Source organism: Lepidochelys kempii, chromosome 5 (genome assembly GCF_965140265.1).
Source record: "Lepidochelys kempii isolate rLepKem1 chromosome 5, rLepKem1.hap2, whole genome shotgun sequence".
In the NCBI taxonomy this organism is placed as follows: domain Eukaryota; kingdom Metazoa; phylum Chordata; order Testudines; family Cheloniidae; genus Lepidochelys; species Lepidochelys kempii.
Genome location: NC_133260.1, coordinates 51,109,217 through 51,134,616, shown reverse-complemented (window position 1 = coordinate 51,134,616; position 25,400 = coordinate 51,109,217). Strand labels below are relative to the sequence as shown.

General features: G+C 41.7%; 1 protein-coding gene and 1 long non-coding RNA gene across 5 annotated transcripts in view; one reads left to right on the top strand and one right to left on the bottom strand.

Moving 5' to 3' along the window:
• LOC140911392 (uncharacterized) overlaps nt 1–25,400 on the bottom strand; it is a 53,818-nt gene that overhangs the window by 6,449 nt on the left and 21,969 nt on the right. Inside the window, exons 3-4 of the long non-coding RNA XR_012158933.1 lie at nt 14,915–15,118; nt 12,535–12,605 (exon numbers count right to left, since the gene is read on the bottom strand). This is a non-coding gene — a long non-coding RNA (uncharacterized lncRNA). The remainder of the gene's footprint in view (nt 1–12,534; nt 12,606–14,914; nt 15,119–25,400) is intronic.
• Nucleotides 1–25,400, top strand: part of BDP1 (BDP1 general transcription factor IIIB subunit) — a 71,501-nt gene that overhangs the window by 36,796 nt on the left and 9,305 nt on the right. For 3 of the 4 annotated variants that reach the window (XM_073344316.1, XM_073344315.1, XM_073344317.1), the window contains exons 23-38: nt 325–461; nt 2,354–2,561; nt 3,375–3,556; nt 5,012–5,231; nt 6,873–7,090; nt 7,766–8,147; nt 9,617–9,742; nt 10,070–10,106; nt 11,911–11,994; nt 13,870–14,098; nt 15,188–15,351; nt 17,600–17,723; nt 19,208–19,394; nt 21,400–21,460; nt 23,023–23,221; nt 25,023–25,239. In XM_073344316.1, coding sequence (XP_073200417.1) covers nt 325–461; nt 2,354–2,561; nt 3,375–3,556; nt 5,012–5,231; nt 6,873–7,090; nt 7,766–8,147; nt 9,617–9,742; nt 10,070–10,106; nt 11,911–11,994; nt 13,870–14,098; nt 15,188–15,351; nt 17,600–17,723; nt 19,208–19,394; nt 21,400–21,460; nt 23,023–23,221; nt 25,023–25,239 — 2,775 coding nt within the window. Of the gene's footprint in view, nt 1–324; nt 462–2,353; nt 2,562–3,374; nt 3,557–5,011; nt 5,232–6,872; nt 7,091–7,765; nt 8,148–9,616; nt 9,743–10,069; nt 10,107–11,910; nt 11,995–13,869; nt 14,099–15,187; nt 15,352–17,599; nt 17,724–19,207; nt 19,395–21,399; nt 21,461–23,022; nt 23,222–25,022; nt 25,240–25,400 lie in introns of those variants that run through there. The other variant, XM_073344318.1, reaches the window with a different exon arrangement.

Below are 25,400 nucleotides of genomic sequence, written 5' to 3'. Positions count from 1 at the left end.
TCCTCTGAAAGCCACTAAGTGCAAAACAGTGTGCCCAAAACTTTCAAACTTGGGAGTCTATAGTTGAGCTTCTAAATCTCCTAAGGTGCCTAAATATGGTTTTAGATGCCTACCTGTGTGCACTCAGATTTTAAATTTCTGTCCTATGATTTTTTTTCTGCCTGCCCATTAATAGAATTACATGCTCAGATGGTTTTCATTTTCAGATCCTCAGAGGGCCTTATTTTCTGCGATTTTATAAAATGCAGTCCTAGTTTAAAACATGGGGCATTTTAGTACTTGTTTGCAGTACATGACCACTATTGATGATAGTTATATTTTCAGCACAAGTCAAAGGGTGAAAATGAAGCTGTATCTTCTGAAGCTTCAGGAGATAAGTTGTTGGGTTGTGAGAAACAGACACCAGAAGGAGAATCTCCAGTGCCTGATATTTACCAAAATGTGTCAGATGAACAAAGCAGGTGAGCTGAGTTTTAGGAAACAAGTTTGAACGCTTTTCATGCGAACATTTACCTATTGTACAAATGAGATCCCTGTGCATGTATCAGTACCTTTCTTCCCATTGTTTTCCAATTCGTTCTGGTCTTTTATTTCAGTGCTAGCATCTAACATTTTCACTCTGTGGTTTTCTTTAGTTGAGCCCAGGTGCTTGATATTGTTTCTCTGTGAGGCTGTCTTGAATATATTTGAATTCAAAGTTCTTTCCTACCAAGTTTTGTCTTCATGGGGGTAGCTTTTTCCAAATGCATATAAATGTCTAATACATTAATACTTGCATGTTTTTTCAAATAAGATTTCCAGTATCGTTAATGGCAAAGTCCTTATTTGTTTCCTTTGACCCAATATATTCTTATGTTACTAGTCTAGGTGAATGCAAGTGCTAAATATGTATTTTGTTACTGGTTTCCCTGATGCTATTTGTGTTGCTAGCAACAGAAAAACTCAAGTTCCTGATTACATAAATAACTAAAATAGCTGATCTCCAACAGTTTTATGCCTCTTATAGACAAATAATACCTCCAAAAATACTTTCTTTAAATAGATCTTTTTTCAAACCAAAAGAAATTCTACAAACTTTTTTAAACACTGATTCTTTAAAACAACTTCTTAGCCTTTGCCTCATTCATAGGGCCAGCACTTGCAAGGCAACACGTTCTGTCCTTGGAGCCAGGGAACAATGCATGTGGTTGTTCCTTTTGGGGATTCTAGAGGAAGTCACATTTTTCCAGCACCCACAGGCAAGGGAAATCTTTTGGCTTGACACGTGTATCTTGACTGGGGGAGAGAAGTAAAGTAGTAATGGTGGGATTCTAGAGATCCACCATCTTCCAAATATCTTGCTTCTGCCCTTCATTTTTACTCCTTGGTTACCTCTTATCTTTTATTTATAAGAAATTTAGAAAGATTAAAAAGCTAATCTGAGTACCACTGGAACCAGAGTAGCTATAATGAAATGCCGTCACTTTCCCTTCTTGTTACTGATGCACCTATATGTTAAAAATGAAATAACGTGGCACTAATTAACCTGAGGTATTTGGGGTTCTTAGATCCTGCCCAATTACAAGCAAAGGGGTTGGACTAACAAATTTTGGAGTGCTTTGTTTGTTGTGGTGCTTTTTAAATCATTGCACAATTTCAAACACTGTACATTTTTATTGGCAATATTGCAACCTCTCTCATTACAGGAGCAATAAATGGATTTTTTTACATCTTATTTTTAAATTAAGAGGCATAAGGCACACTTTTTTTATTGTTAGTTTATATTTACAATTGCAACTTAATGCTGTTAGTAGACATTATGAATTAACATGAAGTATTGTTAGCGTCACAATTTAAGACCAAGTTACGATGCCTTCTCACCCATAACCCTTAAAATCAAAAAAGGGTTTATGTATAACTGATATAATCAGGTAGCAGTATTGTCACACAGGCATAACTAGAATATAAATATTTAAATTCTGGAAATTAGGTATCTAGAAAGCCAGAATTTGTTGAGCCCCTTCACGCTGCTTCTTTCTGGCTTGGGCTACTTCCTAGTATTTATGAAAATAGCTAGCAGTGATGTTATGACAAAAAGCAGAAAAATAATAGTAAGAAAAATCTTGACACTGGGCTTTGGCTATGTTACATGTTCAGAGTTACTCCCCAAATGCTGAAAACTAGAAACTGTAAATACTAAAGGAGCACATTTTCCTCGTCTTAAACCAAAAGGCACAGCATGAAAAAATTTGTAACTCTTTTGTATAAGTATTGATTTTAGAAAATCTGTTAACAATGAGTGCGGTAACAGGTTCCATTAACTGTAACCATGTGACATTTTCTGTTTTTAAATCATTGGCACTGAAAAATCCAGTTCCCAAGAAGATAAGCCATGTGCTATCAAACCAGCACAGCTAATGAGGAGTCGGTTCCAGAGGGCTAGACCAAACCTGGGAAGGGCATATGGCAAGAAAGAAGAGCCAGTGGCAGAAAAAGTTACTGCTCCAGTTGAAGGGGAAACAGGAAAAGCAGAGGAGAGCCCTTTACCACACAGGGTTTCTGATGTACACCTCTCTCCAAAAGTGAGAATTTTACTGAGATCTTTTTGTTTGTTTATTGATACCCGTCTTTTACCTGCAGCTTTTGTGAAGAAAGAGCTTAAGTAGGCTAATAAACCCACATACTAGGCATGAATTAAATCATATTTTTGTATCCTTATGCATGATACTTACAGTTTAATATAAACCAATCAGGAACACAGTACAAATGCCTAGATGTTTGTTAAGCAAATGGTAAGATTTATTCTGTTTCTTTACCTAAAAAACTAAAGACATTTTGAAATTTCAGATATTTTCATTGCACTCCATGTTTAATATGCACAGGCATTTTAAATGCACTACAGGCTATTCCTTATTGCCATGTTTTTTATTCAGAGACCTGTAGTAACTGATCCAAAAGGAGACTACTGGATGTTTATCTTCCTAGACTAGTGGTTCTCAAAACTTTTGTATTGGTGACCCCTTTCATACAGCAAGCCCCTGAGTGCGACTCCCCCCTTATACATCAAAAACACATTTAAAAAAAAATTTAACACAATTATAAATGCTGGAGGCAAAGTGGGGTTTGGGGGTGGAGGCTGACAGCTTACAACCCCCATGTAATAACCTCACAACCCCCTGAGGGGTCATGACCCTCAGTTTGAGAACCCCTGTCCTAAAGACTACCTTGCCTTTATTGAAGGAATAGCAGTAGTGACTAGTTACTGTAAGATGCTTAAAGCCTTTAGAAAGAAGTTCTGATTCAGATTAATTGATGGATAACTCAGAATGCTTTTTTGTTCTTTAAAATATCATATTTAATATTAATAATTTTTGTTGTTCTAAAATAAATTAAAGGCTGAAGTGGAGGCCCAAAAAGATGGTTCAGATTCCTGTGGGGTCACCTCACCAAAAAGAAGCATTCAATCAGAAAAACTTTGCTCCCTTGAGAAATCTTTGAGCTGCAACAATCAGCAAGATCAAAGAAAGAGTTGTATGTCTACAGATGTTGAGAGCAGGCTTCCGAATTCTTCTGAAAGGTAACGTTCACATTTCATAAATGAATGGTCTTTAAAACACTATTGTGCTAATACAATTTTTAAATGTGAATGGAAGTATTGTAAAGCTATATCAGTAATATATAACTTTTGTTATGGCAGGGGTCACCAGGTGGCACCATTACATAATCTTAGTTTGTTTTCTTGTTGTGTGAGCACATTTTTAATCTTGGGGGGAAAAAAATGTCCTGATATTGTTTTGCTGTGGTTTTGGTTTTTTCCCTGTCCCTTTGGTGGAGCTGTGGCAAGCAGCAAGGGAGTTTATTTTCTGCCTCACTGTTACAAACATAGTTTTGAGGCATAGTTATTCTGTGGGATCCAGGCAAGGATGTTTACGTTTAGGCCTTTGAAAGCTGGGACTGTCTGCATGCCATTTATTCCCACCTCTGATCAAGGACTGTGTATGCATAAAATGAACAAGCTGTATTCATGCTATATCCAGATTCACTTATTTCTTCTCTTGTGGGAAGTTGACCCTCGAAGCCCTGACATCTGCTACCATTGCTATTATCTTAATTTTGCCAACCTCCTTGACTAGTTTACGGATTTATTCCTTGTGTTTGAAGAGTCATTTGTAAGCTCTATAGTTCTTAATATAACCAGACTGAAGGACTACTTCTTGGCAGCCTCTTGGCTGTAGTGAAGACAACAAAATCAGAGTTAGGGATGAATGCCAACCCTTCATTTTATCCAGTTCATCAGATTTTTTCATGACCAGATTTGATTACATTCTGAATTCCTGCAATGTTATCCTGCTTTTGTTTGCAATAAAATATTACTCCACTGGCCAGTGTTGCTTTGTCATTAGACAGTGCATCATGTCAAGATGAGATTTTTCTCTAAGTCAATAACATGTACCTCCGTATTCATTTGGCCAGATCTTGGATTCTTTCTTTCATCCAATTGCAGAAACTTTCCAATCTTCAGACCATCAAATCAATTTTATGGAAGAAGTTCAGACTCTTGATTACCAACACCCTAGTATCGGAGAAGACTTCCCCTCTTCTATCCCAGGAGAAACAAATAGTGGATGAAAAGATGTCCCATCATCACCCATCATTTGTTTGGAGGGGAAAAAAATCTTGACTTGCATTCGGGTTAGCTTTGGGCACCTTGAGCCCACAGTGGCTTGTCCTCTCCTGCACCCCACCCCCCAAAATATTCCACTTGCACTCAAGAGCCAGTACTGCTTCAAAGAAAACTGAAACATCACCACTGAAAACGATGTGCAGGCAATTTCCCTTTTCGTATCTTCCTTTTCCCCTGAGTGGACTTCTTAAAATACTGTGTGCAATGAACCTTTATAGGAGTTGCCTTTTTTTTTTCCTGGTTCACATTGGGCAGATGTTACATATAGTTAGGCCAGTACAGTAGATTTTCAAAAGCTGTTTTAATGGTCTGTGACTGCTGATATGTACAATCATAATATTTTTCTAGGTCCAGTTCTGGAGAAGAAAGTAAACAAAGTGCTATAAAACCTGCACAGCTAGTGAGGAGTCATTTACGGAGGCCAAAGCCAAACCTAGTTAGAGCAACAAGAAAGAAAGAAGCCCTTGAAGAGGGAGAAAACACAACTGAGGAAAAGACTGAAGGTAGAAATACAGAAGAAGGTCTGATATCCTGTGATATAAAATCAGAAAACCTAACCTCGTTACTGGTAAGTACTGAACGTCTGATCTAAGTCAGTCTATTATGTCAATGACTGAATTCTTTTCTTCCGCTTTCTTCTTCTTATGACCTATGGATTTTGTGGAATCTACTTTCTGGATGTGAGGGGTTAAATTGGTTCTTTGCATCTTGTTGCCAGCAGTGAACTGATGTAAAAATAATGAGCACAAAGCCTACATACTTCAGAAGTATTTTAAAAGAAAATGTTTCAGCTTTTATATTTTACTGTATTACATTTTGATTTGCCATCAGTAACTTCATTCGCTTCCCTATTCTGTAATTTCATTACCTGCAAATGTAAATAAGTGTCCTTTACACACCGAACAATACAAATAAAGGCATAACCACAACTGCTTAAAATCTGTATGTATGCACACAAGGTCTTTTGTGGCTTATATATTAAATATTAGTGGATATGGAACTACATGATTCAGGCTTTTATTTTTTTATTTTAATTTCCGGGATAGCACTGAGCTGACATAGGATGCTTTACTCTATTTCTGTTGTCTGCAATGTATAACTCAGACTTTTTTTATTTCCTCTTCAGTATATGGTTCTGTCACAGCGTGGCTTGCCCTTGTAATTGAAATAGGTCCGGTGCCTCTGTGCCAGTTGGGGCAGGACTGCATCTGGATTTATAAAGGGTCAGCGAGAGATTGGGGAGAGGGAGTGTCAAACTGGCTGAGAGAGCTAGGAAGCAGGAGCAGCAGAATTGCTAGAGTCCCCTGGGATGGGAGGCAGAGAGAGCCTGAGTTGTAAAGGGTGAGCTGAGTGCAGGACTGTTTCTGTACATTTGGACAATAAAACTGTGTTAAAAGAGACTGTGGGCATGGCAGTGAGTCCTTAGCAAGCTGAGGAGAAGCCCTGCCTTCTGACAGGTTCACTAAATATTTGGGCCTGCAAATTATTCCAGCCAAAGGCCCATAGCTGATGAAGTACAGTTACTGATACATGTTTTAAAAAGTGAGATGTTCTTACTCAACTGAAGCAACCAATGACTGGCTGAGATTGTGACTTACTGGATAAAGTGAAGATTATTCTTTCACCCCCTAATAATTTTCTGGTTTTATGGTGAAGGTTTCTCAGTGAATTTTGATGTCTAATGGGTTTCTGCCATCATCTCAGAAGGAAAAGTTCAAGGGTTCTATGTCAGTAGAGCTCCTGAAGGAAATAGCAACAACAAAATGCTCGGAGTGCTCCCATCACTTACTGTAGGGATATCTCTGCTCTGGGCAAACTTTCTAGTATGTCTGAATGAGGAAAGGTTTTTAAAAAACAAACAAAGAAAAAACCTAGGCATGTTTAGTCTTCAGAAAAGAAGACTGAGGGGGAACCTGATAAGTCTTCAGATATGTTAAGTGCTGTAATAAAGAGGACTGTGATCATTTGTTCTCCATGCCACTGAACATAAGACCAAAAGTAATGGACTTAATCTGCAGCAAGGGAGATTTCCGTTAGATATTAGGAGAAACTTTCTAACTATCAGGGTATTCCGAATAGTAACTAGGCTTCCAAGGGAATCCCAATCAGTGTTTAGAGATAACAGAAAACTCTTAATACAATTAGTATAGCATTGTCCACTGTCAAATATAAACTTACTTTGGCCATCATTGTCTTCATGTCTGTTTAGCACACATCTCGTAACTTAGTGGAAGTTGCATCCTCCTCAGAGGATTCACAGAAAAAAGAGTCTGCAAACAGTATTGAGGCAGTGCCTCCTAAAAGGAGCAGGCAGTCCTGTAAATTCCAGTCTCCAGAGAGATTGTCGGAGAGTGAAAGTCAAATAGAACAAGAGGAAGATTCTCAGCCTCTTTATGCTCAGGAGAAGACCTCAAACAAACTGATAAGGTGAAGTAACTAAGGGTTTAATGATACTAGTCCAACTAAGATCCCATAGTTAAGTGTCTCACTTTTTCTGTCTGACCACTCTTCTGATGTGGGGGAGGGGAAGGGGGGTGGGTGGGCATGCGCACTCATACTTATTCCCCAGATGTTTTTTAATGGCTGGAATACTCATCTTAAAACTCTTGACCTCTTTAGCCACCCACTGTAGTTGTCTTTCTCCTGCAAAGTCAGTGTGGAGACTAGGCTTTTTCTTGACTATGCTGCCTGCTGAAGGGTTCACAGATTGTAAAATACACATGCGCGCGCACACGCTCTTGATTCTCCACAATAAAAAGGAAACAATCCCCTCCTCGCTATTGCCATAAATGACCAGGTCCTTTAAATTTCACTGCACAGCACAGTTTTCCAGAATTTCCGCCTGAAGTTAAAAGATAAGGAAACTAATTATATCCACAATACAATATCAGTACTTTGAACATTCACAAAGGAATGGGGAATGCTGACCAAGGGAAGTACTGATTTTTATTTTTCCCAGTGTATGATTGTAATTATCATGTCACAACAGTGGTCATAATCCCAATTACCATGCGAGTTCACTGCGACTGTAATATTAATTCCTTTTTATGTTTAATATTGCTACTTTACTAAAAAGTTAATTTCTTTTTTATATCCATTTAGAAGGCAGTCTAGAAGGTCATCCGAACAGGGAGGCCTGCCAAAACGTGTATCTGAGCTAAGAACTTCTGCCTCTGAATGTGAAGTTGATCGCTTTGAAAAGGGAAAACCACGTCAAAAGACTAAACCAAATATCACCAAAGGCAAAGGCTTGAAAACTGCCCACAGCAAGAGATCTGGGAAAGAACATGGGAGTTCAAAGGTAACCTTGGTGACCCTCCGGGCTTCTCAGGAGGAGGATGAAGATGATGCAGATGAATTTGAGCTGGATGATGAAGATGAATGTTTTTCACCAGAAGAAGTAAACAAGGCTCCAGTGTTTGTTCCTGTAGGTCTTCGATCTCCAAAACCTGTTCCTGTCCAGATTGAGGAAACCATGGAAGAGGTATGACATGTTGACTTGTTTTGTAGAGGTCTGGTGTATTGGAGTGTAGTATTTCCTTTTGCCACCAGCTTTTCTCTCACTTGCTTTCACCTGCGTTGTAGTAACAATAGCAGTTTATTTTACAAACATGTTGTGGGTGTGCAGGGTTTCTGTTTTGTTTGGTTGACGAGTGGAGTGGCGTTAATATTTGTGGCATGTGTTCTTGGTTCTGGACAAGATGCACAGGCTGCTCAGGGAACGTAGCCTAAAGCCCAGTCCTGCAATGAGTGTTGTGTGGGAGGCTCTGTTTCATTCAGTGGGGTTCTGTGTGAGCACAGGAATCCACCTTTGCAGAGTACATTGCAAGCTTGAGGCCTAAGACAGAATGAATGCAAACATTTCAATTTCATGTTTGAGTGTCCGAATCAGAGAAACCTGTGTTCTTCTGCTTGCTCTCTCAGGAAGCATATCTGACCATAACAATGTCCAAAACGATTGGCAGCTGTGGTGGAAACATGACTGACTGGGAGAAGGAGCTGGGGTCAAGTCTGGGAGTGGCTGGGCAAGGAACCTGGGACAAGGAGCAAGGGAGCAAGACTGAAAACTGAGCAAAGAGACTAGGATGAGGAGCCAGGGGAGGGGGAGAAACAGGACTGAGATAAGGACAGAATGGAGGGGACAAACTAGAAGGTGTCAATGAGGGAGTGGGCCAGAAAGGTCCATGATCACAGGAACACGCTTCCCTCTAGAATCTAGAATGGAACCAAAATGATTCCTGAGTCTCAACATTCTTCGACTGTCAGTAAGTAAATGTGAAGCCCAGTGGCAAAGTGTCTCTCTGTGTCATCCTCCTCTAGTGGTTAGTCCACAGAGGATGACCACTTACTATTGCTACCAGTTACTCTTAGCTCAAGTGGCAGAGAGCTATGATATGGCTCTAAAGGTTCCAACCCAGCTCATGACCCATGTGAGTGTCAATGGTTCCACATGATAGAATTTGTTTTCTGATTGTTTTTCTTTTTTTTTTTTTTAAAGACTAGAAAAAATATGTGGTCGTGTAATTAAAGATGATTATGGTGAACTTACTTAAGGGGCCCGAGTTCAGACTGCACAGGCAACTTTAATTCTAGCATTTTCTAATTTTGGGTGCTTCACTTTGCAACCTTAACATTCTTTTAACAGTTTTTTTTTTTTGAGTGCAATACATACATTAATATGTATAATGTCATGAGACAAGAATGTTATCGTCAGATATGTTTCTTGAGAGACCAAACAGAAGAACACAGGTTGCTCTGATTCTGACGCTCAAAGATGAAATTGAAATGTTTGCATCCATTCTGTCTTAGGCCTCGAGCTACTAATTTTAATATTTGGTTTAGAAAAAAATAGTTTTACGTGATGTGCATATACAGCCATTTTCTTATGTGTTCCTGCAAGTTTTAGACCACTTTCCATTTTTGAATAAATAGGAATAACTTTGATTTTTGCAGCTTGAAATATCTGTGAATGTCCCAGATGTGCCCTGCATTACTACTGCTGAATATCTGTCTCATGATTTAAATGTGGTTGTCCAGCCTGTGATGCAGAGAGATGAAAATCTGAATGCCTCACAAATCGTAAGCATTCCTTTTTTAGTACTATGCTTATGGTTATGTAGTATGTTTAATTTTTATAGTATTAAACATCAGAGAAAATGTAAAATAGTAATAGTATGGCATAGTATAGTGTAATAGATGGGCATGGCATGTGCAGGAAGTGTGCAGATTTTCTTCAGATGGCTTTGTCAGTCCAGTGTTGATGCTGTACAACCCCATTCAATCAGAGCGGATTGCTCATGCTGAACTTTGCAGTAGAGAATTGGCCATTGGGCTTAAGTTGAAATCCCTTAATTTTATTTGGGATTTTGGCTGTATTTGACAGATCATTTATCTCTTTTCTTCAAGGAAGTGACTACACATGAAAATCCAGAGACCGACACAGGTAAATACAAGAGACACTTATTTATGAGTGGCCCTCTATCTTGACATCAAGCCAGCCAACCCTGAGTTGATGAGGTCCCATACGTAGTTTTGGAGGAGCTGTGCTAACTGACTACTTCTTCAGTGAGGTCCATCAGACAGACCAAGAGTTATAAGTCTGTTGGCTTAGGTCCAGATTGTGGCTGTCCTGTGTCTCCTCACTCCCATGCACTGGTTTCCCATACTGTGGGTAGTTGTGCTATGGGAAAAGCAGCCTTTGCAGGGGCTTGCAACATGCCTGAAAGGTGCGGGAATAGATAAATCCATGGCTCTGGTACCAACCACCATTCCCATCCCTCTCGCAGACTTGCTAGCCAGCACATGCTATGGGGGAAACAGGGAAACATCATGACTGAGTCAGAAATTGCTTCCTGGTCTGCTCCCAGGGCAGTAAAAAAATTTTTCCCCATACATGGGGCTCATTACAAAAAGCCCCAATTGATCCATTGGTTTTTAGAATTGAATTTGAAACTTTGCTAAGAGATGGCTTTGTTTAAAGGTAAATAACATTTTCAGTGAAGAGGCAAAACCCTATTGGAGTTTATGGGCTTATTTCAGTGTGATGACTTTGGAACACAGAAATGTTGTATCCTATGTTACTAAGTAGTGGAAGATGAAAGGAGGAGATACCTGTCATCCAGTGGATAGGACACAGGAATGAGTCACGAGACCTGGGTCTAAACCGACCTGGATCTAGACCAGAGGTGCGCAAACTACGGATGTGGCCTGTGGGACCGTTCTGCCCAGACCCTGAGCCCCTGGCCCTCCCCCCGCTGTCCCCCCGCCCCCACAGCCTCAGCTTCCCGTGCCGCCAGCACTCTGAGCAGTATGGTAAGGGAATGGGGAGTGGGGGGGTTGGATAAGGGGCAGGGGGTCCTGGGGGCAGTCAGGGGATAGGGAGCAGGGGGCGGTTTGATAGGCCTGGGAGTCCCGGGGGGGGCTGTCAGGGGGCGGGGGTGTGGATAGAGGTCAGGGCAGTCAGGGGACAGGGAGCAGGGGGTTGGATGGGGCTGGGGTCCGGGGGGGTGATTAGGGGTGGGGGTGTGGATGGGGGCGGGGCAGTCAGGGTACAGTGAGCCAGGGGGAGGTTGGATGGGGTGGAGGTTTGGGGGAGGGTCAGGGGATGGGGAACAGGGGAGGTTGGATAGGCCTGGGAGTCCCGGGGGACCTGTCTGGGGGGCGGGGGTGTGGATAGTGGTCAGGGGACAGGGAGCAGGGGAGGTTGGATGGGGGTGGGGTCCTGGGGGATGGTTAGGGGCGATGGTTCTGGTAGGGGGTGGTGAGGGGACAAGGATCTGGGGGGGTTGGATGGGTTGGGAGTTCTGAGGGGGGCGGTAAGTGGGAGGGGGTGGATAGGGGGCAGGGGCCAAGCTGTTTGGGGAGACAGAGCCTTCCCTACCCGGCCCTCTGTACAGTTTCGCAATGCCGATGTGGCCCTCAAAACTTTGCCTACCCCTGGTCTAGACCCAAATGTCTGTGTGACTTGAGCAAATTGCTTCCTCTGTCCATGTTTCCCCCTCTATAAAATGGGAATACTGCTGCTTACTCAATGTTTGTAGAACATCTTTAGTTTAATGGATGACCATCACTATGTGTGTTAATGATTGCTACTAATATCTGGAATCCCCAAGAGGAAACAAATTGAAAAAATATTTTTTTTCAAGTTAGCAGAGACGGTAATATCTGCTTTTTTAATCATGTTTTAGTTAAACTTCTAACGAAATGACTGTGCTTGTGATTTTACATGTATGTGAACAATTTTGCAGGGATTAGTGATGGAAGTACTGAAGCTGCCATGACATTACTTGCAATGGGAGATCCAATGTTTCAGTTAAAAATAAGCACTCAAGGTATGATCTATTTATCTGCCAAACCCTTCCATATGGGTTCATTTGTGCGTTGGGGTTTGAAAGGTTGAGGTCATAATGACCCTTCCTTCATATCCTCTCACTATAGCAGCAGGTGTGGATTCTTCCTTTGTGTTCAGTATGAAAGAGAGGAGGATGGATTGGGCCATGATTCACTGTCTAGTGAGGTAAAGTGGTCCAGCCCCTAGCCAAAATACTGCCAACTCCACTACATGTTTGCTAGAGGTGCATAGAGCTCTTTTTCAGCAAAACACTGATATGTAAGATGGAATACATGCCCTGATCAACTCATTTCATACCGGCAGTATGACTCTTGTACGTAATGGGCATTCAGCACCTTTTCTCTCTACTGTCCTCTGTTTGTACCACTAAGAAGGATTTTGCAGGTGTGTATGTGGATATTTTCACTACTATGTACTACAGTTACTTCAAATTCAGGCTAATAAAGTACTCATGCCACCACACACTCAGATGAATCATGTTATGATTAAAATTTAAGTCTAGGTCATTCTTTTGTCTTACCTTTTCTGAGATAGATCCAGAACTTGTCCTCAGGTTTGGTCTCTTGCTTTGAGTTAGCAGCATTAGCAATACTGCAGAGAAGGAGTTGGGGAACAGAAAAAACAATTTTTTTTTTTTTAAAGAAGCCAATATAGATGGCACAACCACTGCCACCCATATTGAAAGAACTGTTGCAGCACTACGTAACTGGCACAGGAAGCAAGGGGAGAGGAAGTAAATTAATTTTCACTTCAGCCTTCAGCTCTTCATAGAGGTTCAATTGGCTCTTAAAGCTTTAGGAAAGGAGTTGCTGAATTCTTACGGTTCTTAACTGATCTTTCAATGGATAAAATGTATTAGTTCTTTCTTTGATAGGACACTCAGGTTGTTCACCAAAGTGTTTTTGTTAATTTTTAAGACAAAATTGTATAAAAACAAATGGCAATTCAAAGGCTGAAGATTTGGTATCCTCATCCAGTCTCTTTTGGGAGATGAAACTTGATCTAGTAAAAGCATTTAATGACAGGATTTTTTTTTTTAAAAAGTATTAAACTAGTACTAAGATTATTTTCATTATCCCTAAATCCCCAAAACGTGGTTATGTTCAGTAGTGTGATTGTTGCAGCTGAGACATAAATATCAAGTCACTCTATACCCTGGAGAGCTTATACTCTAGAAAATAAACATGGAAAGACAGGATATGCTAGAGGAGATCCAGAAAAAGCATTAGACCCCTAAATTTTTCTATTGTGATTCTTTTTGTGTAGGTCTTACAGAGACTGTTGTCTCATGAGTCAGACCATTGGAGAAGAGCCAGGTTTATGTGGTCCATAGTAGTCCATCTGTTTCGTCTTACTTCTTTAACCAGAAAAATTGTTTTCCATTCTGTTTAGCTATACTGTTAAATCATTAGAGTCCTGTGGCACCGTATAGACTAACAGACGTATTGAAGCAAAGCTTTTGTGGGTGAATACCCACTTCATCGGATGCATTCGACGAAGTGGGTATTCACCCACGAAAGCTTATGCTCCAATACATCTGTTAGTCTATAAGGTGCCACAGGACTCTTTGCCGCTTTTACAGATCAAGACTAACCCGGCTACCCCTCTGATACTTGTTAAATCATCGTTTATTAACCTGGCATTAGGTTGACTTTTAACATATGTAGAGGTAATCCCTGCACTCTAATGAACAAAAAATCTAGTCGTCAAGATGTGTTTTTACCCAGGATTTGAATTTGTATCTCTGTAGAATGCAGTTATTCAGAATGAAGCCTATAGTTGATCTACCTGTAAATAGCTTCATGTGGAGACATAAACTTGCATCTTTTTAATTATGGCTTTATTTTTAAACAAGGAAGGACACAGGTGTTTCCTGATCAAGATGAATTGCACATGGCTGATGGCCTCATAAACCAGCCTAATACAGAGCAAAATGTGGCCCCAAGTAATCAGTCACTTTCTTCACCTACTAATAATGAACTGGTTCCCTCAGAGGATGGAAACAAAGTCATTCTACCGGACCACAGTTCTGGAAAAGAAGCAAGTGTACACATTTTTTTTAAGGAAGATGCTGCACCCACCAGGTTAATTTCACTGTTTTTCTTTAATCTCCCCCCCCCCATCCCCCGCAGTGATCTGTTCTCTGACAGGGCTCCCCTTTAAGGCTTCTGCCACCATACTCTTAGGCTAACAAGTAGTCTTGTTTTTAGCTATCATGGCTCATAGGTTATGTAGTTCCACTCCATATTGATGCCTGTCCTTTTTTCTTCCCTTTTAAATAGGGACTTTATGTTTAGGTTAAAATAGGAGTGATGGAAATGTACAACTTCCTGAATACCCATTTTAAAATAAGGATATGCTTGAAAAAATTAATTTTAAAACTTGCCTCACATAGCTGGCCACTATTTTATCTGGCCTTTTTTTCTGAAGACCTTGCGTCACTGGTCAGACAAAAGCCAGTGGTTTGAATTTCATTGCTTCCTGTCACTTGTCATGCAGCTTAAAGGCTTTCAGGCGGCCACTGTACATATATAACTACTAGCAACAACTAGGAACTGCTTGAACTTCTTCCACAGCTAGAGCATGTGGCTCTGCCCTGATTTCTGTTGTGGAATATTGTTAAAAGATGAACTTCAAGTTAATGAAGTAACTCAGAAGAACTTGGTTTCAAGATGCAATTGGTTATCATGTCAACTTGTTTAGAAAGTTGTTGAAAATCCTGACAGTGCTAATGTATAACTTCACCTGCTTGTTTTAACCCCAATTAAGCCCCCCAACCATTCAAAATTAGATGACCTACTTCTACTTTAATGTTAAATTTAATCAAAATATTACATTTTTTTAAAAAGATTTCAGTTGCAGAGAAAAAATTCTGAGTTACCTAGCTACTGTAAACTTACCTGTTCTGGTCCTTGTTGGTCACTATGATTAAAGCTGTACTCAGGCTCCAGTCACTCAGAGTTCTCCCAGTTCAACTGGTCTTTCTGCTTCTCTTCTTCCTGCCAGCCTGCCCATTTTTCTGCTAACTCCATCACTACTCTTGTTCATCGGCCCAGCTGCCTCCCCTTACGGCCCTCATTACTGGTATTAATTTCTTCTTGACACTGAATTCAAACACATTAAAGAAAGGAAAGTTTTAATTACATTTATGGTATTTTTCTGTTTCTTTGTAGTGATCACCCTGTGCCCAAAGCGAATAGTACATCAAGGTTTGCAAGATGCAGACTTCCTAAGCCTAAACCAAATCTTAGCAGAGTACTGGGAACAAATAGGAATGTTCATCAGAAATCTCTTCGGCCAAATACAGATGTGGAGCAATTCAAGCAAGTTCAAAGTGGTGAGCTTTTCCTTTATTTCCAAGCTTTAGAAAATGGGAGCCTACGGTTAGACTCCTAAATATGGAATTAGGAGTAGATCTGGGTGAATAACCTTTCTTGATAGGCTGGCAGCTCTGCAAAATTGGATACAAAAATTGTGGGGCAAATCAAATCCAAAACGTTTCAGTGAATCAAAAATTAGTTTGGGTTCTAATGAAACAACGTATTTACAGGTATCTTTAAAAGGTGAGGAGGCAGCGGCCTTGTAACTTTTACCCCAGTGGTTAGGGCATTCACCTGGGAGAGAGAGGACCTGAATTTAAATCCAGCTTCAGAGCTGGGATTTGAATCTGAGTCTCTCCCATCCCAAGAGAGGTCCCTTAACCACAAAGCTGTAGGGTATTCTGGGGTGGATTTGTCTCCATCTCTTCCTTTGAAGCTGTTCCATGTTGTAAAAACTACCTTAATAGCCATTGGGTCAGACAGAGTGGGTAAGAATAACTCTGTCGCCTGATGATTAGAGCACTGATATGGGAGACATAGGTTTGGGTCCATGCTCTGAATCAGGAACTTGAACCCAGGTCTCTCTTCATCCAGGTGAGTGCCAGAACCATCGAGCTAAAAGTTAGAAGGTGGCTTTCTCCTCCTTCAGTCATTTTGTGACTCTAGGCCAAATTTTTATTTCTGGATAAAACTATTTGGCACATTCATGGCAAATTTGCAAATTGTTTCAATTGAAACCGCATTTTTAAACTATTTGTCTGAAATATTTTGCCCAACTCTACTTAAGAGCCTACCTTTTTAGGTGTCTTTTTTTCTGAAAATCTTGGCCATAAAACTAAAACAAATTGAAAACTCAGCTTCCTGTTCATGTCTACAGGCATGCATCAACATTTCAACAGCAGAGTATCCAACTATTAAATTCCATACCTGTCTCCTGTTCTTGTATCTCTTCTTTAAGTGTAACCATATTTGTCTTTGCAGTATTTTTTTTTTTTTTTTAAATAGTCCCATAAGCAGTGGTGAGCTGGAGCCGGTTTGCACCGGTTCGCTAGAACCAGTAGTTAAATTTAGAAGCCCTTTTAGAACTAGTTGTTCCGCGAGGGACAACTGGTTCTAAAAGGGCTTCTAAATTTAACCGGCCAAAAGTGGCGCCTTAGGCACCGACTCCATGGGTGCTCCAGCCCTGGAGCACCCAAGGGGAAAATTTGGTGGGCGCAGAGCACCCAGCGGCAGCTCCCCACCCCACACCCGGCCCTAGCTCGCCTCCGCCTCCTCCCCTGAATGTGCTGCCCTGCTCTGCTTCTCCGTCCCCCACCCCAGGCTTCCCGCGAATCAGCTGTTCGCGTGGGAAGCCAGGGCAGGCTGAGAAGCAAGCAGCGGCTTCCTGCTCAGGCCCAGGGAGGCAGAGGGCGAGGAGGGCTGCCTGTGCCGCAGCAGGTAGCTGGGGGCGGGGAGGGTGGGCGCAGGGGAACCACTCCCCGCCCCAGCTCACCTCTGCCACCCTCGGCCTGAGTGTGAAGCTGCGGTCTGCTTCTCAGCCCACCCTGGCTTCCTGCCAAACAGCTGATTCGCGGGAAGGGGGAGGGGTGTGTGCAGAGAAGCAGAGCAGGGTGATGCATTCAGGGGAGGAGGCGGAGTGGAGGTGAGCTGGGGCCGGGCGCGAGGTGGGGAGCTGCCGGTGGGTGCTCTGCACCCACCAGTTTTCCCCGTGGGTGCTCCAGCCCCGGAGCACCCAGGGAGTCGGTGCCTAAGGCGCCACATTCGATGTGATCAGTGGGGGAGCAGCCGCTCCCCCCCGCCCTAGCTATGCTCCCCCACCCCTAGGAGCCAGAGGGACCTGCCTGATGCTTCCTGGGAGCTGCCTCAGGTAAGCACCTCCGGGACTCCCCACCTCGCCCCCTGGCAGGTGCCTCTGGCTCTTAGGGGTGGGGTGGGCACCCACTTTGGTGGCCTACGAGACCCTCCTGCCCGGTTCTGGGGGCAGTTGGGGACAGAGGAGGGGGGTGGATGGGGCAGAGGTCCTGGGGGGGATGTCAAGGAACGTGGGGGGGTTGGATGGGGCTGGAGTTCCAGGGGGCGGGTGTGAGCAACGACCTCCTCTTGGGGTGAGGAGGGAACCCATTGTTAAGATTTTGGCATCTCATCACTGCCCATAAGCTAATGCATGTATGGTAGTGTAAGGCATTCAAACAGTAAGTCGTCTTGCTGTTGGTTGCAAAATATTACAATAGCGAACGTCATTTAATTTAATTTTTAAAATCTTAGAGGGGAAAGCTCTAAGAGAGACCATAGAAGAGCAGGAAGTGGAACTAGAATGGAAGATCAGACCAGCTGAGAACAGTTCTGCAGGTCTGCAGAATTTTGGATCTGGAAGCACAGACCTTGCCGAGTAAGTAAAGTGAACAGATATGAAAAAATCCTTTATTCATATGCTAATTGGTGTGTCTCTTAAATGTTTTGGACTAAAATTTCAAAAAGTACATTTCAAATGGATGCATAAAACTGAGATCTATATCTATCTCATAGAGATATAGATATACACATTTAAATTGCGGGAAACTGACAATGGTGTCTGCAGTTGTTTTGGATGCACGACTTAGTTCCACAGTGTGGCAGGGATTTTTTTTTGTTTGTTTGTTTAAGGCCTTTATGTACTGAATATCCTTTATGTAAGGCTAATGGAATCAAAACTTTTATTTGTATGTTTGGCAGAGTAGCCACTATTGAGTCCCAGGAACTGAGAAAGCAACTAGGTCCATTTTTCTGATGGATACTTTGGATGAAATTTATGGAGGTCTTGGTACACCTGTGGGCTGTTTGACTGTGCTTGCAGCTAATGTCTGACTTTGGATGCCTTTTGAGACTGAGCTAGGAGAGGTTTGTCAAATAAGGCATTCACCAAAAGTACTTACCCTTAGGAGATTTCTGTGGGGATTTTTAATATTTTTCCTTAATAGAGGAATGTATTTATGGTATAAAGCAGAGGTGGGCAAACTACAGCCCGCGGGCCACATCCAGCCTGCGGGACTGTCCTGCCCGGCCCCTGAGCTCTCAGTCAGGGAGGCTAGTCCTCGGCCCCTCCCCTGCTGTCCCCCCTCCCCTGCAGCCTCAGCGCGCTGTGCCGCCAGGGCTCTGGCCCACTGCTTCTGCCAGACAGGGTGGTGGCGTGGCTGCAAGCTCCTGCCGCTCTGAGCGGCATGGTAAGAGGGCGGGGAGGGGTTGGATAAGGTTCAGGGGATCCCGGGGGGCTGTCAGGGGACAGGGGTGGATGGGGCGGAGGTTTGGGGGGGCGCGGTCAGGGGAGCAGTGGGGTTGGATAGGAGGTGGGGTCCCAGGGGGTGTTTAGGGGCAGGAGTGTGGATAGTGGTTGGGGCAGTCAGGGGACAGGGAGCGGGGGGGGGTTGGATGGGGAGTTCTGGGGGGAGTCGGGGGCAGGGGTGTGGATAGGGGTCGGGGCAGTCAGGGGACTGGGAGCAGGGGGCTTGGATAGGGGGTGGGGTCCCAGGAAGGGGCAATCAAGGGACAAGGAGCAGGGGGGTTAGATGGGTCGGAGGTTCTGAGGGGGGCAGTCAGGGGGCGGGAAGTGGGAGGGGGCAGATAGGGGGCGGGGTCCAGGCTGTTTGGGGAGGCACAGCCTTCCCTACCCGGCCCTCCATAAAGTTTCACAACCTCGATGAGGCCCTTGGGCCAAAAAGTTTGCCCACCCCTGGTATAAAGTGTTTTTTGTATGATTTTGTTTTACTTTTTGCATAAAGGAAATATTTCAGCATACAGTAGCCATAACAGCCTTGTGGACTGCCTGATTTAGCCCATGTCACAGTATATGTTACATACTGTTTAATTGGTTTCAAATTAACTGTATACATTTTTCAGAACAGAAAACAAGACAAGAGAGAGTTGGGAAGCTTCAGTGGAGTTAAAATCTCCTATAATAGCTCCAAAAGCAGAGATTTTCCTACCTGGGCTAGAGAATGATCCTAATCAAAGTTCTACTGGTGTCCTTCCGGAAGATAAGCCTGGTACTGTTATGCACAGCTTGCCTGAAGTTCAGTTGACGCAGGTAAAAAGAACTTGTATTTTTTTAAAACATTTGATGCATTAGAAATGCCTGTTTTTGTAAGAAGCTGTAAAAAGAGAAGTTATTTGGAGAAACTATAAAAAAGGCAATAACATTATTGTTTTTTAAAGTTTTCATCCATTCTGGGTAACTAAGTGAAATTTAATGGCCTGTGGTATTCAGGAGGTCAGTTCAGATCAGGGGTCTCAAACATGCGGCCCGCCAGGCCCCGCCCCCCCAGCATTTACTTAGAGTGGCTCCGGCCTGGTGTGTGCTGGGGCAGGGCAGGCTCCCTCCCTCCCTGCCTGCCTGCGTGCCCTGCCCCCACGCCGCTCTGGGAAGTGGCCAGGACCTGGGGAACAGGGGGCACAAGGGTCTGTGTGTTGCCCTGGCCGCTCCTCCAGGTACCTCCCCTGAAGTAACGGTTCCCTGTTCCTGGCCAATGGGAGTTGCGGGGGGGTGGGGTTGGAATGGGGGGGGCAGGGAAGGGGTGGGAAGAGGCGGGGCAGGGACAGGGCCTCACTGAAGGGGTAGAGTGGGGGCGGGGCAGCGGGGAGGGGGGTGGTCAGTGATGCGGCCCTCGGGCAATGTACTAGTCCTCATGTGGCCCTCGTGGTCATTTGAGTTTGCGACCCCTGGTTTAGATGAACTAATGGTCCCTTCTGGCCTAAAAAATCCATGACTCCTAAATCATTTTTTCCTGATTGGATAATTTAGCCCTGAACTACCATACCATTTGCATGCACCCATAGATATGTCCACACAAATATCCCAAATTGTGCTCCCCTTTTGAGGTATGCGTGCTTAAGTTGTGCACATTTGATTCTTTAGCCTTAAATTGTACTTTTAGTTTTGCCAAAATGCTATTATGATCAGACTTGCATTTCTATACCTACCTTCTCTCACTTTATTCAAAATTATTATTGGCCTTTTTCTGGCAAGATTTTAGATTGACAAGTTGGGTGAGGTAATATCTTTTATAGGACCAACTTCTGTTGGAGAGGGAGACAAACTTTCAAGCTTACACAGAGCTTTTCTTCAGGTCAGCTTGTCTTTTTCACCAACAGAAGTTGGTCCAATAAAAGAGATTCCCTCCCCCATCTTGTCTCTCTAATATCCTGGGACCAACATGGCTACAACAACACTGCATACAAGATTTTAGATTGAACTTTCATGCTATTAATTGGCTAACAATTAAACAAACAAACTGAATGAAAAAACCCAAACCCTCCTAGTTATTCTTAGTTTCTTAAACCTTTGACTTGGTTATTGAATATACAGTACTTCAATCTAATGGAGGGCATTTTAGAGTTCCAATAAATTGCCAAGCTCTTTACTTCCTTTTTGATGCTAGCAGGGCTTCAAGATCACAGCTCTTTTGTTTTGCCCTTTGCCAGTTGGTTCAGAGCTCAACTGACTCTATCCAAGCCGAACCGAGTGCAGGACTAAATATGCCCTGACAACACTCCTCCCCCAACAAGAGCGCTATAAAATACTATTTTTTAGCCACATAATCTGACATGAAACTGAAGGGGAAGAAAGAATGACTAAGCTCAATGTTTTTCTCCAAGCTCCAGAGTGTTTCCGTAATAGGTAGGGGAATTGATGCTCTTTGCACTGCTGAGCAATCCATTATATGAGTCAGCTTTGCAGGGTTGTGCTGTAGGAAAAGTAAACTTTTTTTTTTTTCACAAACCATTTCTAGAGGGAATGAAGATAAAGTACGTATAAGCAGAACGCACAATAATGCTTATAGTTAAATACCCAAGTGTTCCCAGTCCCCATCATCTTTATATCCTTCCATCCTAAATACTTAGCGTAGTTTGAGGAGGGGGGGGGGAATCAACAAAATCTGTGTAGGGTGTGGTTAAATTACTCTCCTTTTGTTACTCTTAACACTTGATAAGTGTTTACAAAACAAAAGTCAATAATTCTTCATAAAACTTTTTCTGTTTTCTAGAGTTGTTTGCCAGGCTTGTTAATATTTCTTTTGAAATACTTTTTCTAGACTGAAGCAGTTACACAGGAGTTTCAACAGCAATACATAACCAGCACAAAAGAAACTTCAGGTACACTACATTAATGGCCTAAAATAGCAAAGCAATACTTGCTAGCCCAGCTAGGTGTAATATTACATCACTGTGTCTCAGAACTGCTTTTCATAATTTTAGTGTGTGTGTAAGTAAAAATAAAATGAAAACAAAATTAGTATGATAGAAGTACTTGTGCAAAGATGGATCAAGAAATGAAGAACTTTCTATGTTAACATTGATGTAACTGACCTTCTATAATTTGATATTAAAGTAGCTTGTGTTAGTGATATGCAGATAATTGATTTTTCGCTATTGTATATTTAAATTCATGCCACAAGTCACTGAAGAGACTTAAGTTTTGAAGCATTTTTAGATGTTGCCTCTGTAAGCTTACACATTTGAATGCAGAAGAAGATATTAAGTGGATAGAACAAACTAAGATGAATAAAAACAAAATTCAGCACCAATACCGTTTGAATAAGAAGAAAAAACCTCTGAATTAGGAATCTTAGACACTTACTTTAAAGGAATTCGTCTCACTGCTAACTAAGCTTGTAATTTACACTTTCAAAATGAAGGCATATGTGACTCCAGGCTCCTTATCCCATTGTGCCTTGTTATTGCAGAGATCTTGCAACAGTGAATCATCTTTCAAAACAAATGAACTGAGATAAAGAAGCAAAGTGAATTAAGAGTGGAGTAGTACTTTTAAATCAACAAAAATCAAGGGATTTCTGCATTATATTAGAGTTTTAGTTTTTTTTGTATAATTTAGATTTAACTTTAATTTTCAATCTCTTTCTTCAAAGCCATTCTTCACAAACTTTGTTCGGGGCACTCTAAATTTAGTGATAGCATGCTGTGTGTAGTATATTTAATGTAATAGCTTGTTACTCTGTAGTTCAACGTGAAGAGCTAATTGGACAATGCTGACGTCTGCTAGATTTGGAAACTGATTCCTTGTCTTTAATTGCCTTCTTGTTAAATTCATCCTAACAGGTGGCAATTGGCTGCTATCTATCTGTTAATGTTTGATTCTTGGAAAAATCTTAAGGACTTGTCGAATGTTAGGATTGATGCCCAATCCTACTGTAGCAATGTACCATCACAGGTTGTCTGTGGGACTAGAAGCTGGGACTACTGCCAAAATAACAGGCCTCTGCTGCTGTCACTAAAGGAGTAATTGTTAGCTACTGGTGGTGGTATTAGGTTCTTATCTTTGTGGATAATGGATGACTTGACTGATTTAATTAGCGTTGCACAAGCTTATAGAGCGTCTGCTTATTATTGTGCTCATCTTTCTGAGTGAAGAGTACTGGCTGGGGCTCACCTCAGACACAAAACGCAGCTCTCAATCAGCTATAAGGATCACTGTGGAGTGATGCTAGGTTCCTCCCGTCTCTCCCTGAAGAGGCCAAGTATGTTTCCACAGTACTCCCAGCCTTTTCTGGCTTGAGCAACAAAATGTGAAAACCTAACTGCAGTTGTGGAGAAGGGCAGGATACAACACACAACTGCTAGAGTTTAAATAGTACACTTTAAATAGTAAGGTTTAATTCTCTCTCTCTCTCTCTCTTGTTTCCAACACCTTTTGGTAGTGAATGGAAATGGTAATGAATATCCAGAGGAGGTGGCGGAACAGACATTTATTTTAACATTGGTGGAAATTCCAGCTGACTCGAGAGAGTATCATGACCCATCTATGTCACTAGATCAAGCTTTGGAACCATTGCTGCCAGCCCCCATACTTCTCACTCCAGTGAATACAGGCTTAGCTAATGTGATGGGAGAGCAGAGGTAAATGATCAATATACCACAAGATAAATTTGCATTTATTTCTGAGCCTCTCAGGCTAACTTATTGGAGCCTCTAAAGTTAAATACACTCACTAAAAGAAGAAATGCAGGAGAAACCACTACATGGCTCATTTATCAGCCTCACTAAAACAAATGAAAGGTGATCGTGATTCTCTGAGCAATAAATCAGTTATGTAAATCTGCTAAATTTTGATTTGTTAAATATTTTGGTCATGTGCCAGCAGCACCATAGTCAGTGGGACACTTGCAAAGCCTAGTTCTATATTGACTTGAATATTTCTGGTGAAAAGTAATGGAAATTATAAATCTGAGCACCTTTATATTTTCTAAAGTATTTTGGATTCCATAGCTAAATCACTTTTTCCAGATTTTTAAGGTCTCACCTTTTTTGGAACACTTCGGTGAAAATGACAGAACATAAGAATTCTTTGTTTTAATTTTTTCATTCTGTTGATTAGTAATACTTTTCTTGAATAAAGACAGACAAAATTATTTAACTGATGTCAAACGAAGCTTACAGCACTACAGGAAAACAACAAAGGGTTTGAGTATGACAGTGCATATTTTCACATCACAGTTGTTGAAATAGGTCTCACATTTCCATGAAATATTGCAACAAAATGTACACATAGTAAGTTACAACAATATACTGTAAGTTAAGAGGAAGGGAAATCTTCCTAAGAATAACATAGTAATATGCTTTTAAAACTTTGACATGCTTTCTTAATGTATAGTTCTATTCCCATGTCACAGCATGTGTGAAACAGAGCTCCTAGGCACTGAATTGGCTCTGTAAGCTCAGCTGTTAAGCCTGCTCCTTTCTCTGTTGAAGATCCTCCCCTTCAAGAAGGAGCCTCAGCCATACAGCTCTGGAGCTCCTGCATCAGAGAATTACTGCCTGTTGGGCGCCTGATGATGATAGGCAATGATACTGAGGGCTAGTAATGGAATATGTCTCTCAAGACCACCTGTATTCTTGTAGGTTCACCCTGCTCCCTTAATCACCTTCTGTGGCAGGCCAATTTTGTCCTGGTTGTTCCACAGGACTATCATCCTCCCCCAAGGGTGTGCCGTGGAAATCTAATAGAGACGAGACTGCAAGTATAAATACCCTGAGCATCTAGAATACTGTAACCATTACAGTAAAATGCAGTTAAAGTAATGCATGGATTGATTTATGTTCTCATGGAAATGGAGTTTAATTATTTGACAATTGTTTACATGATTATAGTAGATTAGAAGACATAGCTATAATTGACAGGAAGAACGCCCTTGGTGGTCAGGGATAGTACAGCAAAATGCAAATCTCAAAATACATGTTTTATTAAAAACATAGTTGTTCTTTTTTACAATTCACTGGAGCAAACACATCTTCTAGTATGCGATATCATGCATACAAGTCACCTACTAACTCATAGTTGTGTTCGTACATGGAACACTTAACTTGCATATTAAGGAAAATGTAAATGAAATGCACAGTTCAAGCAGAAAATGAAACAAAATGTTAAAAGAACAAAACCTTTAAAAAGACTGACAGAGGGTGTCATGAGAATTCCTAGTTCCTCGTGGTTTTTAAAAAAACAAAACCTTGCAAGGCTTATCTAAATGATAAAAACCTAAAAGTGTTTGAAGCGGTACATGTTGTAGATAAGAATATAAGCAAAGATTTGTGTCTTAATCATCTTATAACTTTGCTGTATACACTGCAAATTTGATTTTTAATTTATTTTAAGATAGTAACTTTTCACAGTGGTAACTTTGACACGTATTTATAATTACAGCATTGGATCACTGACGACTCCAGTTGATAAAGCTGCTACCTCTTTAGATACCTGTACAGGAACAGAAGGACTGCAGAGAGCATCAATAGAGTCATTTACTAATTTGGATCAGACATCTTGCAAAAGGTGTGCTATTGATCTTGAAAAAAGTGACACTCCTCCTGCCAAGCGAACTCCATCTACCTCAGCAGATGATAATCTTGCAAATACTTACAAGGTCAGATACTAATTCAGGAAATACCTTTTTATGCATACTATGAGAGTATTAACTGACTTCAAAATAGTACTGTATTAACTAGGTTAATTACCTAATTTGAAATTTTTCCACGAAGCTTTTAAGCAGCAAAATGGAAGCTGTAAGTTGCTTTTTGTTTCAAA